Below are 21,514 nucleotides of genomic sequence, written 5' to 3' on the forward strand. Positions count from 1 at the left end.
ATGCATATACCATCCACCACACCAGCCCATCACAACTATTAATTAAATTAATTTTGTTGCGACGGCGGGAATCGAACCCGCTCAGCTATTAGGGCGACAAGTTTTAAGATTACTTCTAATTTAATTATGAATTAATGAAATTTGAATGCGACGAGTGGTATAAATAGATTTAAAAAAATAACAATAATTATTTCGTCGATTAAATAGATATAAAAATTCACAAATATAGAAAACCCTGATAAATAGTTCGCTTTGTTTTATTTAAAAATAATAAAACGTCAATTTTTTGAAATTCATTTCAATTAAAAAATCACTTTATATTCAATTTAAAAAATCAATGTTATGAATGTATTTGAGTTACGAAAATATTAATTCATTGTACAAAAAATGATGATATGAATATGAATATTTTTTTGGATAATATTTTTTTTTGTGCTTTCAGAAAATGAAAATGAGTAAAGTTGGAAACCAAACAAATTCACAAGACCCGCAGGCAGTTAATTCACGAGTGTTTGTCGGTAATCTGAATACATTTCAATGTTCAAAAACAGATGTGGAACGTATGTTTCAACGGTATGGTCGTTTAGCAGGTATGTATTACAATTTTTCATTTTAATTGTGTTTTGTTTAAGCAAATTTATAAAGCTATATTATTGCTATGTTAGTACTGTTATGATTCTTATATTCCACGAAATGATTTTAGTTTGTTTCATAGAACAGTATGAAAACTGGGCAATTTTTTAGGTAATAGAATTCAAAACTCAACAATAATTATAAATATAATATAAAGCAAAAATAATAAATTAATAACTTGCATATATAATATATCGCATTATCGCGTTATTAGTTGTATATGTAATAGTTTACATCTAATAATTTTAATGAAACAATCAAAATGTTGACAAAATTAACACAAAAATAAATTTTTAAATATTCGATTGTATAACATAAAAGGAATAAAGCTAAAACTTATTCGTTTTTTGGAACTATGTTTCTTAACACGCGTTCAATGGATGGAGGCTCATGGGAAAGTTCGTCCGACCTCGCTTACGAAACCCGCCCACGTCATTAGATTTTGTTTAAAATTATTGCAAGTATTATTTTATTTTTTTTAAATTGATATATTTAGTTTTTAAGGAATCCAACAATTATCTCGATTTTTGGGTAATAAATTTCCATCATGTCCAATTTGTCCTAGGGTAGCAAACTATGGCTTTGACAAATTTTTAACTTTCTCGTCAGCTTAAAATTGATGAACATTTGTTTTCTGTGGACTTTAACTGTGTTACTGTGTGTGCTTATAATTTCAAGTATGGGCTTACATATTAGATAGAATTAGAATAAAAGTAAGAATACATAAGAACATAAGAAAAGTTTTTGCTTAGTTGTTAGACTGGCTCAGCATGCACAAATTTTGTTGCAAATAAGTAAGAAAAATGTACGCGCGAAAAGGGCGGTTTCATAAATCATTACCAATGAATTTTCTATAAAAAATTTAAAAGTAATTTTTCCCTTGATTCGCCGGCGGTGGATTTATAGTCTTATAGTGCCATTAACTTTTACTTACATTTATACAATATGTAAAGCATCTCGTTAGACATTGTCATATATGAAATAAGAAGAGTTTTTATGGACGGGCTTATGTATAAGACAAAGAAACAGACAATTTATTGGGTGTGAAGTCAGCTGTCGTCATGTATACACTCAAACAACAAATAAATCATCTGTTTCTTTTTCTTCAACATAAGAGCGTCCTCAAAAATTCTTCTTACTTCATATATTATAATGGCTAACGAGATACTTTACAAAGGGTATATGGGTTTCTTTAGGTAAAAAAAAAATTAGTGTTTCAGTGCGAAAAGTAGACAAAAAAAACTTATAATTTTTTGTCTATTTGTTATCTCCTATTTCTAACTATTAAATTTTATATTTATTGAAGCATTTTTTTTAATCTACTTACAGGAATATCAATGCATAAAGGATATGCATTTGTTCAGTTTACAAACCCATTTGATGCAAGAAATGCTTGTGTGGGTGAAGATGGACGAACTGTTTTAGGCCAAATTCTTGGTAAGTATAGACAAAAATTAAATATTTTCAGAACACCTTTTCATCAGTAGCAAATTCATATAACGTGATTTGAGATGAATCTCAACTAAGGTACATTGCTTCAACTTTTCCTTCAGTCCTAACTTTTTATTATAAGTTTTAAAACATTGTATATTATTTTGGGTAAATTTATAATTGGCTTAGAGCTCTGCCACTGTTTAAAAAAGGGAATTCTTTGATATCGGAAATAGATCCGAGTTCAATTTCTCAACAAAGAAATTTCTTTGGAGAAATTGAACAACTTTTGGTCGTCTCATTTTTTTCCAAAAACATTTTGTTGAACACATATTTATACTAAGCAAGTATATTTAAAAACATTCTTTGTTTGTCATTCGATTTGATCTTATTTGAGTTTCCCATTCATTATTTTTCAATCTTGTATTCGAAACCTTTTCTTGTTTTCCAGAAAAGTAATTGCTTATGCACTCTCAGTTGCAAATTGTTAGTAAATGGTATTTTAATTAAACAATCTGTATAATAAATAATGACCTAAAGTATGTTTCTCTTTATTAATGACTGTGTTATATTATTGTTCGCTTTTATGGTTAAGGATGTGTGAAGTTTTAAATTTAACAAACCAAAATTATTTATAGTATCATATTAATAATTTGTATACATTACACGATAGTGTTGCTATATCTAATGTCTTAGGGGTTCGTCTCATGTTTTGCTACCCATCCCTCGGCTCTGCATATCTTTTTCAGAATGTATGGTTTTTTCAAGGTTTTCTTCTTAAAGGATTGTAAGGAATACCGTAGAAAATACTCAAATAACCCCCAAAATGAATTCTATTTGATCTAATCATCTTTAAAAACAATATATTTAAAATATAGTTTAAAAAACTAAAAAACACGCTTGTTGCTTGTTTTAAGTATAATATCTGGATGACCGAGCTGTGCTCGGTATTTTTGAATTAAAAAGACACTAATTTTATCACTAATATAAGACCGTTTAAAATGGCTACAAATACAAATTTGAATGTCCCGGTAATGTCTTTTATTTCGTTAACTACGATATACACCAATAGATGTCAGGAAGAGTTATAATTTGCATTGCAGGTTTCAGTTTTTCATGAAAAGACGAATAAAACGACGTTTTTTAAAAATGAAACCTTGCTAGATCGACTTTTTGCCCCAAAAAACCCCTGTATACTCAATTTCATGGAAATCGTTGGAGCCATTTCCGAGATTGTTGATATATCTTAATATATATATTTCTTGTGTGCGTGTGTATGTAATTGAACTCCTCCTAGACGGCTGGACCGATTTTGATGAAATTTTTTGTGTGTGTTCGTGGAGATTCGAGAATGGTTTAGATTTACAATTTGGTCCAGTACAACTGTTTTTGAGGGCTCCGTACCAAAAAAATGAAATTTCATTAAATGGTGGGAGCGCATATAAATCATATCACATTATGTATACTATGTGTACTATGTATTTTTAATAGTATTCAGGTATTGTCAATAGGCATTTATTAGAGCCATATGCGAGCGCAGCGAGCTCTACTATCAAAGGTCAGGCCAAAGGTCGAAGGTTAGGCCACTCCAATAAATAGGAGTTAAATTGGGGTTTAGCGGGATGGGTTTAGCGGACAGGCTAAACGTAGTATAGGTATTCATGAATTGGAGTTACGTTTTTACGGGTCAACGTCCGTCGGGGCCGCTAGTATATATATATATATATATATATATATACAAGAATTGCTCGTTTAAATATATAAGATAAGATACGTATGGTATGGTTATTGGTAGTATAATAAATGTATATAACTGTTGGTGTCCTATGCATGGGTATGATATTAGAGAGTTACATACAAACATAGAAACATACATACACACAGGTGAAGCTAATACATATAAGCGTGCCAAGAATCGTTTTAAATTTGTAATGTTTTGTAAAACCGTGACGAAAATTTAGTAAATTTCTTAGTTCCTGATTACTATTAAACTTTATGTTTGTTTACTTAATTTTGTATACTTTAAACGTGAAAGTCTGTCGACCATTATCAACTTAATTAAAAAGAATTGAAAATATACACACATACCAGCTCTGGGCAGAATGGGTCAAATTATGGTATCCTATATATGTATATATCCTATATATGTACAATATGGTATCCTATATACGAGTATCACTACCAAACAAGAGAAGCATATATTCTAGAATATGGCACGTAAAAAAATCCATGAACCCTTATTTTCTACCGTGTGGATAATGAGCTTCTAAGTTGATGTGGAGTATTTTCTTTCCTAGGACATTTTTATAGCTTAAGCAGATAGAGATGGAAAGGGGAAATAAAATGAGTAAAAACTGAAAAAAGTTTCTGTTCTTTGCCAAGTAAGTTCTCTAACGACCGCAAAAATGTTACGTAATGCCAATAGACATATCCCCCGGCCCTTCCCGGCTAATATCAATTCAACCATGCGACTCTTTTTCGGGCGTTTGGGAGAAGGAAGAGGAGGAAATGTCTCCTAGCAGTATATAAAGCTTGTGCGATCGTTAGGGAGCTAATTTGGTAAGGGGCAGAAATTTTTCTCAATTTCACGTATTTTATTTTTCCCCTTCCCCTCGGAAATAGTCCTTTGAAAAAAATGCTCCACATTGACTCAGGATCTTATTTACCACGCGGCAGTAAGTTAGGGATCATGGATTTTTTTACGTGTTATATCCTAGAATAGTTTATACTACACCATTTACTACTTAATGTGGGTTTGAGGAAGCTTAGATACTCTAAGCTTTAGTAGGTAACTACTAAACAACGCTACGTACATACCTATCATACGTATGTATGTACTTACCTACGAACATACGACGTATATGATCGTACACGTTACGTATATACTAGATACGATAAATTACACAAATTAATTCAACAGGAAAGTACGTATGTTGACGAGTTTCACAAACTTTCATCATAAATCACAGCAGTGAAATAATATACTTTTGTTATTTTCATCAAAATTTGATATAAATTTTATAATTAAATTATGGAAATTAATTATATTTGTAATCAGATTATATGTTCTTTTTTTCTGTATTAAATTTTTGTATTGGGGGAAAGTGTAGTACCTAGAAACAAAATTGGCTATGTGTTTATTAAAGCAAAGCATAAATATCACAATGGAAATATATTTATAACACAATTGTAATTCCTCATTATAATATAAATTTTTTTTAGAATTTAAATATTAACAATTATCGAGGAAAGCATGTGAACAGTGGTAAATGACGTGTGAGCCACGCTAAAGTATCATAACGTCCCATGGTTCACACTCTAATGTACCATGAACCATATCCGATTATAATTACAGATACTGTATCCAATATTTAATTATTACAGTTCACTCGGTGGAACACACGTTTCTTTAACAGGTATCCACTAAATACTCCCTGAATGTCCAACAATAGCTTAAACTGCCATGTTTAATGACTAAGAGTGACTGGGACTTTTTTTCCCCAAATAAATTTCGATTTTTGCAATAATTTCCTAGATCAAAACTACCAAGTAGTCATCACCAGCTAGCTAAATCATACAGATGATGACTACTTGGTAGTCAAAGTACGTATTTTTATAATACAAAAATAGATCTAAGAATTTGAAGCAAAAATCGAAATTTTTTTCGAAATATACTTCGAGATCTTTGTTAACATTTATATTATAACTTTTCTAGAGATCTTTGTTAAAATTCATATTCTTTGATCTTTGAAATCTTTCCTAGAGATCTTTGGTAATATTAATATTTATATTATTTTTCCCACTTATATTTCGGTTGTTGCCACTTAAACCTGCACTGAAAGCTTTAGAATCAAGAATAAGATTTAACATTAAGATTATAACTGGTATAAGGTTTAAAACTTACACATCAATAACAAATTATTTACATTGAGAATCGTGTCTTTTTGAAAATGAAAAGTAAGATCAATCAAAATTTCTTACCTCTTTCTTAAAAAAAATTGATGACTTTTTCGAGAAAACCATGTTGACAATCACTCTTTGGTCTGCCAGATTTCTTATAAAATACCCTCATTTCAATACAAAGTTGTGTTCAGTAAATAGCGACTCCTGCCTATAAGCGACTCCTGCCTAAGATTTATCCTCTGTACGTTAGGCTTTCGAACTACATCTTACCCTATTATGTGATCTACAATGAATTATTTTAATGTTGTTTGTTCAAATCAATTGTTTTCAGTAGGTTTTGATAAGCACTGTTTTTACACAGAAACGTGTTTAACAGAAGAAATTGAAAAGAAAAACAACTTCAGATAAAAGAAAAAAAGAAAGTGAAAGAAGAAAGTAAATTGTACTGAAGAAAGTAAACGAAAGAAAAACAAAAAATGATAAAAACTAAATAAATGAAAAAAAAAATTTTTATGAATATTTGGAAAATAATATTTATAAAATTATACATATTTACTCTCATCTTTAAACCTAATTGCTGAACTGGAACGGGCATGTTTTTAAAGCCGAACGAATTTTGCATCTAAGTAAAGAGGCAATTAGCAACCGTATTATCAGAAAGTTTTAGTTTACAAATATATAGGTAAATTTTATTTACTCATTTACAGATATGATGACACAAATATTTTATGCATTTCTATCTAAATGCTTTAATCTCTCTCCTGTTGAAATTGATTTTCATATTTTTGTAAAATCAGGTCAGGTATAACCTGAAAATAGTGCACTTCAATGGTAATATGATGACAATTTTATTCAAACATATTATATACAAATAAAAATATAATACTGTGATCGAATCATCGTCAAATCACTAATAATATAGGTTGACAAAATTTTTTTTTATTAGTTTGCTAAAATAGCAATTTGATGATGATGACACATTGTGGTACACAATCGATAAGAAAAACCGACCATAGATGTATATATTTTTCGAAGGTTAATAACCGTAAAAGGTTTTACAGATCAGCATCGTCTTGTCATATATCTAAAATTTTGCTGTCCATTTTGCGACACAATCTCAGTTTTGTCGAATCAGATCCGTCATCTGAATGAATTAAATGATAAACCGTAAGATGACAGATATGAATTTTCTCACTTATCGCGCTTCGAAAGGAGTGCAAAAAAAGTTTGATTGAAGAGAGGGATAATAATTTGCGAGGGTACACTTTTGAAAATAGGTTCAAGCTCACGAAGAATGAGTAGTGACATAAATAGAGATACAAATAAGATTGAATTCGATAATTTGAAACACTATACAGTTACGATATCGAAAAATTGGCTTTCCACTTTTTCAAAAGCGTCAATTTCCTCCTTCTCCTTTCAATGTCGGTTCATCCTGGTAGAAACATTCGGTCAGTATGAAAAAGTGTAAATAATAGACCTTTGTCCTGATGTCGATTTCAATTTCTCTCTCGTTAACATTTTAAAATTTGCGAGAATAGATGCCAAGAGCTGAAATCAAAACTAAAATCGATTAATAAACATAAAAAATAAGAGCAATTAAATAACCTTATTCTTGCAAAACAACTTTGATATGTAGTCTCTAAGGAAATTGTAGGTTAATACGTCACCAAGTGTTTTTTTCCTTTCTTGCTATTTGTACAACCAAATCTTTCATGGTTCCGTAGTTATTGATGTTATCCAAAAATTGTTTAAACACGATGTTTTGGCTCGATAACGAACGTATTTTGAAGCCGTAAAATGTTTCAGAAAAAAAAGCCCATTCTACCCGTTTTATAATTTTCCAAGTATCTGGCAATCCAAAACATAAAAGTATATTTAATGAACCACAAAAACTTTAATATTTTATTTCGATTTGATTTTGAAAGAGGCGCTTCTGTTGTTAATAAGCAGATACGCGTACACTTCGCGTTTATTTAATTAAGTTTCGCTAGTGGATTTAAGTCTGAGTGAACACTAGATATAAATAAAGACTTCATCAACAATTTTGTGCTTACAATTCTTTGAAAATTAGAAGAAATATATACATAAATTTAACTTTAAAAAAATAAATATTAACTTTCCGAAACACTTTAATTACCCCAACGTAATTAAACTCCAACAGAATATTAATCTCTACGTCTTAAAGACGTTTAAAATAAGAAATTAGTGAAGAAGCATTGAAGGATACTTTGAAGTGACAAAAATAACTTCATGTTTTTAATAATAAAAGTTTTTCCCCAATGGTTCACAACAACATTTCATGAACAAACTATACATTGTTTATAAATATTTAGGAGGTTAAGTGATGATAAAAAACAGTACTGCATGTATAATTTGATATTTTTCAATGTTTGATAATAGCTTGTGCAATATTCTGAACATCAAATATTCATGTTTTTGCCACGTTTTGTACATTTTTTTTATAGTATTATTAATTTTGTAGTTCATATAAAAACAACTCATGAATATCAAATATTTAATCAAGGTTTTTAGTTTAAATATTTATTCTAATGTAAATAATTGAAACCATTAATGATTATGAAACAATTATAATTATTCGTAAAGATACTTTATTATCTACTAGAGTAATATCCACCCGCTTCGCTGAGTTTAAAAGTAAAGATTGACAAAGATTGCTCTCGCTTATCCTCTTTCTATATAACACTCGATATAATGGTAAAAATTGTTTTACACGTGTAAAATATATGTATGGTTTTCTATTTTTTAAAATGTATATTAGTAATTATTCATTGAGTATATCAGAGAAGATGGCCGCGAAATATTTTTTATTGACTATTATTACAGAAATCTGTAATTTATGGTAATATCAAATCGCTAGTTTTAGCGTGAAAGCGTAACAAACAAACAAACAAACAAACATGTTTACTTCCGCATTTATTATATATAGAGATAGCTTGGAGATAAAAATAGAACTTTGATCCGAAGATCATAATAAGCTGTATAAAATTAGCCGTTACTCGCTTGCATCATTGGTATATAGTTTTTAGTCTTTTTGAACTGTCTTTGACCCACCTGGAGCAAAGAGCTCATTTTATTCATATCAGATTGATTTTCTTTAGCACCCATTCATAACTCACTCAAATTATTTTGGATGCTTTGGCGACTCAGATATATCTTAGACGATAAATTAATTTCGAATGTTTTGTTTTTTTTACCCAAAACAGAAATGGCTGGAAGCTGGCATTTGGTGATTATCGAGACAGCCTAGATACTCCTGACAATAAGATAAATTTAAAGACATCAAAAAAGACGAAAATATGACTGGAACCCACAACCTTCTTGCCAGTAGACAAACGGTCAGAGACTAACGCCGTCGACCGCTCGACCACTGAGTCGGTTAAAGCAAATAATAGCATTACTAAACAAATCAGCAAAATGAGACCTTAGATCTTCGAGTTAGTGTCGGTTGAACGAGCCCTTTAACCTGCTGTAACGTAGTAATAATAATTTAATTTGTTTAAAATCTTATAAATTGTATCAAATATATTTAATAGTTTATCATATTATATAATGAATAAAAAATAAAGAGTAACAATAAAATTTATCTACAACCATTTAAAGTAATATTTAAATATATTATGTAAGATAAAAATGAAAAACATTAATTATATACGTTATAACGGGTAGTTACTTGATGCCTCTTCTAACCAGAGGTGGACTATGGCTTACGTAAACTATGTCATGGCGTAGAGGCAGCAGGTTACAAGGAGCGGCCCGCAAACATATTTTTAATTTTCAAAAAGTTTATTTATTTTAACATTTTTTAAATTCAGGTAGAGAATCTTAATTCATGTAATTATTCTTGAAAAAACTTTATCAATGGTATCAAAGTATCTATTTTAAAAATAAATTTTTTCTATTTTATTTAAGAAGAAGGGGTCTCGCATGACAAAAAGGGTCTCTGTTATATTTACGAAAACTATAAAAAAACAGGTAGATTTATGAAGACTAAAATAAAAAGATGCCAGAATCAACCGTGGCGTATAGGAGCGGAAAAAACAAAGTTCGCCTCTGCTTCTAAGGCTGCTGTGCCTGTATAATAAAATGATAGATGATATCAAATACCATTGTAATCGTTTGATGTGTTAACTGCCTTTATGAATAATAATTAAATGAAATTAATATTTTGTATGCGTGTGTGGTTTATTAATTAATAATAAACAACGCAACCGTTAAATGTATCAAATATTTACTTCCATTTTTTATCAAAGTTTTTAAAACGTGGTAGTTGGTATTATTAATTATGGTAATGACTTCATTTTGACCATTATTCTTAAATTACGGGACTGGTTTTAAATCACAAGAAATACTTCATTTTACCCCAATTAAATTGTAGCTTCTTATTTCATACAAGGAAAATGTTTCTAAGTAAGTAGAGATACCATTTTAAATAAGCGTCATTTATCCGAAACCATATTGTGCTGGTATGTCTCCGTTTTGAGGTGGTGAGAACACTCTCACGTAGATGACCAGACTAAAAATAATATGAACAGTAAAATTTTCACATGTTACGTAATTAGCACCCTGATTCGTTTGTTTGACAAGTATATAATGATTGATTGCAAAGATTACCGAAATATACTAATTCAAAACTTCATAAATAACTTCCTATTGTTTTCATATGGTATTGACTATCTTAAATATTAGTTTTTTTCCCGAGTACGCTATATCTTCTTTACTCTTTTGTCAAATTCCTTTATTTATTTCTCACTTTTAAGCTGATCGTGCTGGCTTATAACAAAAAATAGATTCACGGTTTAAAAATGTCCCGCTTAGAAAAAAAACAGACTAGAGAAATAATTTTAACATTTATTTTTTTTAATTACGCAATTTTTATAACATATCTGTAATAAAATTGCCTATAAATAAAAATAAAGTAAAATACTGTTGATATAATATTATTTCTCTAGTCTTATTTTAGCCACGGTTTGAGCTAGTAAAGTTGTATTTCACAAGACTGGCAATCAAGCCATCCTATCTAAGTTAACAGTTTGTATTCCTACCAATATCAGCAAGGTGATTCCACTGCCATTACTAATTTCATTGTAAAATTTGTTTATTGCAAAGCTTTAATTCGAGCGAAATTATTATTTTTTTATTATTTGCTATTCCAAAAAATTTATTGATGCTTTTTTGTATGGGAGTAATATTTTACTTATTTGAAATAAAATTGTGGACTAAATATTTAAACGATATGTAATATAATAAAGTACATTACATGGGTATTAAATTGTGTATCTACCATTAATTTTTATTTTATTTATGATTATATACATTACAGATTTTGTTGTTATTTTAAATTAACTTTAATATTTATAATTTGTTTATTTTATATCATTATACAAATATATACATGGGGTAAAGTTGTCCAAAATAATAAAAGCCCCTTTATTGTTTCTCATCTCAAATACAAAAAAGTTAACCAAAAACCTATTCAAATTTTTGATAGGTACATTATATTATTTTAATGAAAATTTAATAAATAACCAACAATGAATTTCAAATATCTTACTCTTCCAAAAGTTCCCACTGATTAGATTTTTAACACATAATCGTTATAAAATAAGAATATATAACACAATTCACAAATACCACGAATTAAATTCAAAAACTGGGCTTGGACTTTCTCTTTGAGAAAACTGAAAAAAATCGGTAAAGTATCTGGCTTTCGGAAACAAATGTAGCAACTATAATAAATTTCAAAGTTTCAAGTTGTGAGACAATTATTTCCATAATAAACATATTCAAAAGAGTCTCCATGTTAAAAAAAATGGAATAGATGCCTTTTTAAAAAAATGAGTTTTCTTATTTATTACTCCAAAAAAAAACCGACTTCAAAGAAAACAATTCAAAAACAAATTAATATGCACTAAAAAGTAAAAAATAACGAAAATATAATGTAGTTACAATTACTCTTATTTTTTTAGTTGGTGTCAGCCAAGGAAACAACCATGACAGAACAGTTTGCTACATTAACTTGGCTGACACCGGCTTCAAAAATAACAGTAATTGTAACTACATTATATTTTCGTTGTTTTTACTTTTAAGTGCATATTAATTTGTTTTTGAATTGTTTTTTTGTTAAAAGTTTTTTTATTTTATGATTTTCAGTGAATCTGAAGTACACTAACTAATTTATAACTAAAAAAAGAATAATCGAAATCGCTTGGCGTGATACTGAGTTATTCGTCCATGCAAATTGAAGAAAATGCAAATTGAAGACTTATATGGTTTTCACATAGATACCATTAACAGAACTGGGCCAAATTTAAATGAGACCACATGGGATGCACGGGCTTTCAAATAGATAAAGAATCATCAAAATCAGTTTACCAAATCAAAAGTTCTGAGGTAACAAACATGAAAAAAAATACAGTCGAATTGAGAACCTCTTTCTTTTTTGTTTTAAGTCGGTTAAAAAAGAGGTTAGATTTGTACTTTTTTCATTTAAAATTAAAACACCATTATTGATCAAAGAATTATAAAATTCATCAGCTTTAAAGTAGTAAAAACCAAATATTCGTTCATTAGAAGTAGCTACCTGATGTGCATAAGTGCAGTTTTACCATATTGCTTAGAACCGACAGTACAATATAAAACAATGAATAAGAATATGATATATATATTATTTTATTAGTTAATTTTTATAAATTATTATCTTCTCTTAAGGTAGCTTTCATAACTTCTGCAAGTTCTCTGTAAAATGTTTTCTAGTTTTGATAATTTCTTTACTTACGTGTCGTCAAAAAACAAACGATAGCGTCATCAACACTGTCTATACATGGTATTTTAGCAATTAACTCAGTCAATTGCTTGTTTGACTTGTTATTTTATCCTTTTTAGGCTGTTAAAGAACATGATTCATTAAAAATTTGTTTTATTTTTATTTTTTCTTCCTTAATTTATAGAACAACTCTTATAACTATCCCTTTCAACCACCAAGACACTGCCATCTATAGGCTCTTGCATTACTACATTAATACTAAATTTTGAAATATTATTTAGTATTGTCATATTCCAAATTTGTTTTACCAAAATGAACAATTAATATTATTGTTATTAAATAATTAAATGATGATGTTTTACTGTAATTATTTTGTCTGATAATAACCACCCTCATTTGGCTATCACATCAATTCAAACTGATCGGACTTAAATGTGTTCGATGGCTATTAGATTAGAAATGTTCATATATGTACAAATATAGGTCTAGGAGAGAGCTGCGTAGGTTAGCACTTTAAGTAGACCCACACAATTTAAAATAAAATGCAAAATATGCGTGTTGTTTGTAAGCAAAAGAAGAACAAGAAATCATATTAATCTAAAAACAAGATTTTTTTAAATCAAAATCGAAAATAAATAAATTTTTTCAAATTTTTGCAATTTTTTTAAAATTACAAAAAAACCTCTTTTGGCACTTTGACACTTTGGGTGAATAAAAATCATGGAAATTGCGTCATCGGTGTTTCTAATTGAACACGTTCAAAACGGATGGACCGATTTCGATAAAATTTTGTCTGTGTATTCAAGTGGATGCGAGAAAAGTTTAGATTCACAATTCGGTCCACTACAAAATTTAAAATAAATAATATATAACATTACTTCTTACTACTCAAATGTATTTATCTGCGCACCCACCATATTTATCTAGAATTGTGAACTATTTGAATAATATTAAGGCATGATTTGTTATTATTAAGGTAATGTGAATAGGTATTTATTAGAACTATATGTGAGCCAAGCGACCTCTATTGCCGAAGGGGTTTCTAGGGTTATGTTAATCCAAAATTTACTAAATCAGATGCTCTTAAACGTTAGACTTAAAGTTTTCAAAATATTGAATCTGCACGTCACGGATTTAGAATTTCAATGAGAGTATATTATATTGAAAACTATAAATTGGATCGCATTTTACCAAATGACATCGTTTTCGCTGGGTCTTAATTTGTAAAAAATCAATACGTGCATTTTTTCGAAATTTTGTTTAGGAATCAGATGCTTTTCAATGTCTGATTTAAAGTTTTGGATCTTCAAGTCCTAAGATTTGGAATTTTAGATCTATGAGAGTGTAATCTCGAAAACCGTTAATTGTATAGTATTTTATCATGACCTGATTTTGCCATCGGCTTCACCAGATTTGATATGCATGCCTTTTTTAGTTTTAAATTTAAAAGTTAAATAAAAAATACTTAATGTACATTCGGTCCAGACGAAGTGAATATCTGTCTTGATTGCTATGTCTTCACTTGTTTGACCTGATACTAATTTAATAGTTTGACCTGGAATTGGTTGATTTTTTTCTTTTTATTATATTTTTCTTTTTTTTTTTGTCAACTTTTACTTGTTATTTAATTGTTCTTTCTTTTTGAGTTTTATTGTTTATACTATTTACTCTGTTTTGTGATTGGATTTTTGATTGTTTGTTTTGTTTTTGTGATTTACTCATGTATTGTATTGATTTATATATCAAATATACTGAAATTGAATTGAATTGAAATAAAAAATACTTTTAAAAGGGCAGTCTTTTATTGCACTAAAAATTAGAGAATAATTTTGTTTGTTAGTTACTCATACATGTCTATTAGTAAAAGCTTGAGGCGCTCTGAATCATCCTCAGTATTTTAAGCTATGCGCCTTTAGTTTAAAAGATGGTCGACTAAGATTTACTCAATTATTTCATTCTTTTAGTACAATAAAAAGTCCTTCTTTATAATTTTTTTAAGCGAAATTTATGGTCATAAAATACGTTCGACCTTGGCAACATTCTCATCGATATGTGCCTCTATGATCCTACACATTTTACGGTGTGTGTCATCTCTCCCTAATTTGTGAAGCCCCTCATCGTATAAACCTAATAATACATACATGGTTTGTGATATGTGCATTATCATTTCCATAAGTAGGGGGGTTTTTGGATAGTGTCATTATGAGATACACCATATATATGTATTATGGGTGTACAGAGGGTGAAGCAATCTTCTTCCTGCCCTATACCTACCTGCCTATACGATCTGTTCATTCCTGCCGAATGCATGGATATCCAAGTGCAGTGTAACATTAAATAATCTATGGGATGATCATGTAATAACGTACAATTTGATTTATTGCTTTATTTATTACTTGGATGATTTGGTTTTGTAGATTGCATTGCGTGATGAAACCTGGATATGTTTTTAATTGGGTATTTGAATAAAATGATGGACTCTCTAAGTAAACTAAATCTTTTGGTTCAAAATAATTTTTTGGTAGTATTATTGAACAACAACTCAACTGCCCTTGTAGTTTGAGCATATTGTAAATTTTGAATAAACCCCAGACTAATAAAGAAATGTTTTTTCGTATCTGGGTATCTGTGTGTCTATCTGTGGCACCGTAGCTCCTATAATGATAGATCGAATTTGAATTTTTTGTTTGTTTCAAAAGTAAGAGGTGATTATTTTTATTTTTACAATAACTTGATTTTTATTAAAATTTATAATTATAATAAAAAGAGTCTCTTGAAAGTTTTTAATTAACAGTATTTTCCTAAATAAAATCAGCTTCAGTAAATTCATTTTAGTATCACGTAAAGCTTAACCGTTTCGATAGAATATATCTGACTCCCATTGTATCGTTCGTTTGACAGACCGCAGTATGTGTGTGTACACAACTACTATAACCAAACCAAATGATCAGCTTTAGTAAATCTACTAATTTTTGTTGACCTGGCTCTTCTCTTATAAGCACAATTCTCATTTTTATTTAAGTGTTTGTACCTTACTCTCCCGTACAAAGTGAGTAAAAATTTGTTAAAATTTTAAAACAAAAAAGTTTATAGTAAACTAAGTTTACCGTTCTTTTTTTGTATTTTCTGAAATAGCTTGTATATATAAAAAAAAGGCAATTTAAATTGAGTATTTGTTTCTGACATTAATTATTGTTTGACATTCTCCTCGAACCGTTTTTATAATAATCCCTAGCTTGTAAAAATACTTTACCACAAAAATCAATAAAAGTTTGTTGACTAATTATTGTGAAACATAATTAAAAAAGGTATTTAACTCACACTGTACATAATAAATATTAAATTGTATATAGATAGATATGTTACGTATGGGTAACAAAAACAGTATGGTATGGGTGTGTTTAGAGATACATGTTGTAATCCTCTACATGGGTGCCACAACCATAAACTCCCGAGAGCGACTATTAATGATTTACGCTCATTAGTGGAACATGTACCAGCTGCAAATGAATGAACTAAAACGATCTATACACATGTACTGTGTGTTTCATAACCTACAACTGTAATAATTTAAAAGTGGGTAGTACGCATAAATGCCACTTGCGTTCAATAATTTAATTTATTCGTTTATACTGAATATCAAGTTATTAAAATAACATTTTGCTTTTTTGCAACTAAAAGTAGGTAAATGAACCCCGGTATACGACTATTACAAAATTAAGAGCAAGTTTCCAAAATTAGGGTATAATTATTGAATTTTCTCCTGATATTTAAAAAGGATGATTCGCGAGTAATAGAAAAAAGTAAATTAGTAGATGATGATCAGAATTTTTAGTATGTTATAGTTTACGAAATATATTGTTATATTAAACAAAAATTTGGATAACTTACAAATTCAGAGAATAATTAGTACTATTACAATTAAAAGAGTAATCAATTATTTAAAAATAGGATAAATAACATAGCTTATAATGAAGGGAGAATATGTTATTTAGTGCTTTTTAAATTGATAATTACTCTTTTGATCAAATCTTGATTCAAATGATCTATCAACGTTTAATATACGTGTATATAATATCATTCAAAGGAAAAAAAAGCAAATAATGAAATTATTATTAATTATTATTATTATTTACTAATGAATAAATTATAAATTATCTATTCTACTTTATGGTACTAACTTCATCTAATTGTACTCATAAACAGCTAACTTCGCAGATACTACTTACCGACGACAGCGCGGCTGGTTGCTGAAAAATGTACTATACATTCTACAAATTTTCAGGGACAGGTGCGCTAATGCTTTAGCACGTAGCGATCGTTCTCCTTCTTTATAACCTCCATGGTGTAGACTGTCACCCGATAAGCAACGAGTACCATACACTACACGAGTAATTACATTTAACTACATCAAACTGATTGATGACTACGTGCTAGTTGAAATACGTATATATAATATAATACAAAAATGGATTTAGGAATTTGTAGAAAAATGTATTTAATTCGAAGTATTCTTGAGTTTTCATTTATTATCTTTGATAATATTTATACTGCTTCATTTGATACATTCTGTATTATATATTATATGCATATATATTTGATACTTGAATGATATTGTATATAATATGATAGTATTATTATATATTGAAATGCATATAGGTATATACATAAGCAAAGCATATATAAATGAATTTATCCTTGTTGTGTAGATGTAGTTGTGACTGATTGAACTTAACGCAATGAAATGAAATGAAATGAAATGTATTTTGTATCCAAAGCTTAACATGTTGATGATGATTTGATGCACATCCATCATGATGTGTTGCATTCTATATGTATCAATATATGCATGTATCATATATAATATTACTAGTAGGCATTATAGTATAAATGTGTAGTATATGGTATTGCTTGCATATTGACACTCTAATAGAAAGTTATTATTTTCTTGCCGAAAAAGGAAATCCATATTTTTTATGTTTATATTTTGTAACCTTAAAATATTAATTAAAAAAAAAAAACAAGCGAAGACAAACAATTGACTGAGTAAATTGTTGAAATACCATGTAAAGACAGTGTTGATTACACTCTCACATTACACAAACAAACATACATGTCACACATACATAACTGATATTCCCATATAATACATACTATACAATTCGCACTTAATTTTCGCCCTCACAGGTAAACAAAGATGTTTACAAAAAAATTGTTCAAACAAAAGTTGTTTATTTTTTAACAGGAACATTTTTTATATTTAACTTTTGTTCTATCTCTAACGGTTTACAAGATGTTTTGAATTATGTCGCTCATCGATCTCACTTGTTACTCCCTGAGCACGCTATAAAAATTTCGGCTTGATTTCTTTTTTCGTTTTTGACAGTTATTGTGTTCACAGACGGGCGGACGGTCGGACAACCGGAAATGGGCTAATTAGGTGATTTTATGAACACCTTTAACAAAATTTTTTTCGTAGCATTTTTAAGCGTTACAAATTTGGGACTAAACTTAGTATACCTTTATATATATTACATACATATATGGTATAAAAACTCCAAAAATAAAAAATGTTTGAGTCCAATCAAATTAGTAATTGATGGTTTATTAAATATTAAAGTAAAGCCAGTAAATATTATCTTGAACCTAGAAAATATTTGCTTCCAACAATGTTGGCATCATATTTTCTTTCAAACTGACAACTGACATAAAGGTATGGTTTAATAAATATGGCAGACTTTATGTTGCAAATTTGAAAGCAATACATGCATTTTAAAGGCGTTGTTATATTATTTACAACTCTTATCTACAATACTTAGATTTTTTTACACCGTGTCTCTATTAAATTTGATTCATTGAATAATGATGTTATTATTTTCATAATTCATTTTCAGTTGAACTGAAAAGTAGAGTTTTTTAAATTTTTAAGAAGACGTCAAACAAATTAAATGATTTTTTAAGTTATTTTTTTTTTTACAAAATTTTTGATACTCTCCTGGGTAACACATCCTTTTTTTCAATTTGCACAGTTCTCAACAGACTTTGGGAAACTTATGAAAAATAATATCTTAATTTTTAGGTAGGAGAACTACTACCACAGAATCTTACAGGTATATCTAAAAGCTGTAGAATGAGTTCGAGATGTCTCACAGACTATTTCCATTTTAAATAAATTGAATTATACATCTATTTTTAATTTTTAATTAATTAAAATAATTTTGTGAAAATTTTTAAAAAATAATAAAGTTTTATTTATTTATCATGAAATTCCACAAATTAACGCTTGGAAAAATTAATTTAAAAAAAATTAGATACATTTTTTTTACTGTGTAAGGGATATATTAGGACATCAGAGTAGATTTCTCTCTTATTTGATGTTCTTATGCAATTGCAAACTAGAATAGAAAAAAAAAAATCAAATAGAATGCGTTACGTTGAGTGGTTATTATGCCAGTAAAGACAGCAAGTGGACATAATAATGTGTGGTGGTATTCATTCATAGACTTGGAAATTGGTATAATGGAAATATCTTAAGAGCCAGATTTACAAGGAGAGATAGGCATATTCGTTTTGGATACTTAATAATAATAAAATTTTGTATAGTACCAATAATTCAATTTTGAATCTTAAATAATTAATTATAGAAATAAATTTAACCATAATTAAATCAGAAAGCCATTGACCTGACAACTTTATGTCTGGGTTAGTATGGCTTGTTGCATATTATTGTTGTGTGGGATGTGATCAGTTTGAAAACATAGTATATATTTGTTTTAAATGTGATTAGGTATTTTCGAAGTTGAAATGTTAAAATAATTATATAAGGTTAAATCGTTCAAGTATCTAACGGCTATATTTGTATATTTGGGAAGTTCTAGTACATGGCGTTGTCAGTGCTTTAAAGTAAAATGAAGAGATGTTATTTTTGACATGTAAAGCATGTGTTTTTAGAGGCGGAGAAAATTAAATTGAAATAAGCAACGAAAAGGTTTTTAAAATCCATTAAATAACCTTTTTTTGACACATAAATTAATGGCGTTTAATGTTTAAATATCTTTTTAGGCAAGTGGCCATCGCGGATAGCGTTGTATATTCCGGAGGTCGGATTTTCACTCAATATTTTGCAAATCAACTTAATATTTTTTTTGCAATAACGTCTCGAATGTTCGATGCCATGGGCTCAACACGTTCTGGTTTGTCAGAAAAGACATGCAATGTGCTTTTCAATGTGGTTTATGACTTTATATATTTAAAAAATTATCTGATGTTGTCAAAACTAACATCCATAAATATTTCTCTCAGTAAAATAATTAAAGTTTTTGCTCTACTGCCAAAATACCTGTCTGATCTGAATACCGAAAATCAGTTTGACTTGATGTTAAAATTATTTTGTCTCATTAAATGTTCTAGAATTAATATTGAAAGTATTATATTGTTTAATAAAATTGTGTTATATAAAATATAAAAATTAATATTGTAGTTTTTAAATTTTTATAAGAGCATTTATAATTGCAATTTGCGTGCTTTAAGACCAAAGAAATTATTCTGGGCAGTATGATGGAAATAATATTAGCACAATCATCAAGCAACTACCTATTATTGAACTTTTTTTATCAAAGTGAGTGTTAAGTTTGAGCTACATACTTGGTTTTACATGACATCATATAAAATATATATTTATTGTCTGGTAAGTAAATTTAAATCAATCGGCCCAATTAATCTCTTTGGTAGAGGGCTCTTAAAATATAGCACAAACAATGTCATCAATGAAATTTAACCTGGTCTATGTGGCGAGGTTATCCATATTTTGACATAAAAGCGTCCCATCCAAACTGCGTGTTGCATTCATTTAATATTTCAAATAAAATAATAAGAAAGTTAATGATGCCTTGTACAGAATTTGTTTAATTTAAATTGAAAATTCTATCATTTTCAAGGAAATTTCAATTTTCAGACCAAAATTTCAACTTTTAAACCAAAAAGTTTAAACCAAAAAGTATCGCGTTTAAAATTTTATGGGTTTTAATTTTTTATAAGGAACAATAATTTTCTTTAGAAAATAGAATGTTGGCTTTGCGACTTGCTCATAATATAGTTTTTATAGGTGAAATAATTTTAAAAATCGGCTTAGTAGTTTTTCAGTTTCGTCCTCTTTTTTACTGCCTTGGGAGTTAAATTTCAAAAATTCTTACCTTAGTACTCACCTACAGTATAAAAGAAACTCACATGTCAATTTTCTCGGTCCTAGCCCAAGGCTTTGTGTTTGTGCGTTGATATGTCAGGCAGTTATCTTTCTATTAAACTATTTAATACTGTTAAAAAAAAGTGGATTAATAAATTTAAATCAGGCTATATTAAATATATAAATAAAAAATATAAAAAATAAATTTTTTTTACAAATAAATAGATATATTCGAAGAAAAAAATTTTATATCAAAGGAAAGATATAATATTTAAAAATATATTAAATTAAATATAAAGAATATTATCCATATACAAATATTATACCGAGGATATAATTTAAGATAGAAATGTATTGAATAGTAATTTTTATACCATGTTTATATGCAATATGCATAATATATTAAGTTTAGTCCCAAGTTTGTAACGCTTAAAAATATTGATGCTACTAAAAAAATGTTGGTATAGGTATCCATAGAATCATCTAATTAGTCCATTTTCGGTTGTCCGCCCGTCCGTCCGTCTGTCAACACGATAGCTCAAAAATGAAAATAGATATCAAGCTGAAATTTTTACAGC

The 21,514-nt window shown here is 28.6% G+C and overlaps 1 protein-coding gene across 1 annotated transcript in view; it reads left to right on the forward strand.

The window, feature by feature from the left end:
* The window catches only part of LOC123294793, a 237,369-nt gene that overhangs the window by 61,056 nt on the left and 154,799 nt on the right, over window positions 1–21,514 (forward strand). The window contains exons 2-3 of the mRNA XM_044875943.1: window positions 443–590; window positions 1,963–2,070. Coding sequence (XP_044731878.1) covers window positions 446–590; window positions 1,963–2,070 — 253 coding nt within the window. The 5' untranslated portion in view covers window positions 443–445. The remainder of the gene's footprint in view (window positions 1–442; window positions 591–1,962; window positions 2,071–21,514) is intronic.

This window comes from Chrysoperla carnea, chromosome 3, assembly GCF_905475395.1.
Source record: "Chrysoperla carnea chromosome 3, inChrCarn1.1, whole genome shotgun sequence".
In the NCBI taxonomy this organism is placed as follows: Eukaryota; Metazoa; Arthropoda; class Insecta; order Neuroptera; family Chrysopidae; genus Chrysoperla; species Chrysoperla carnea.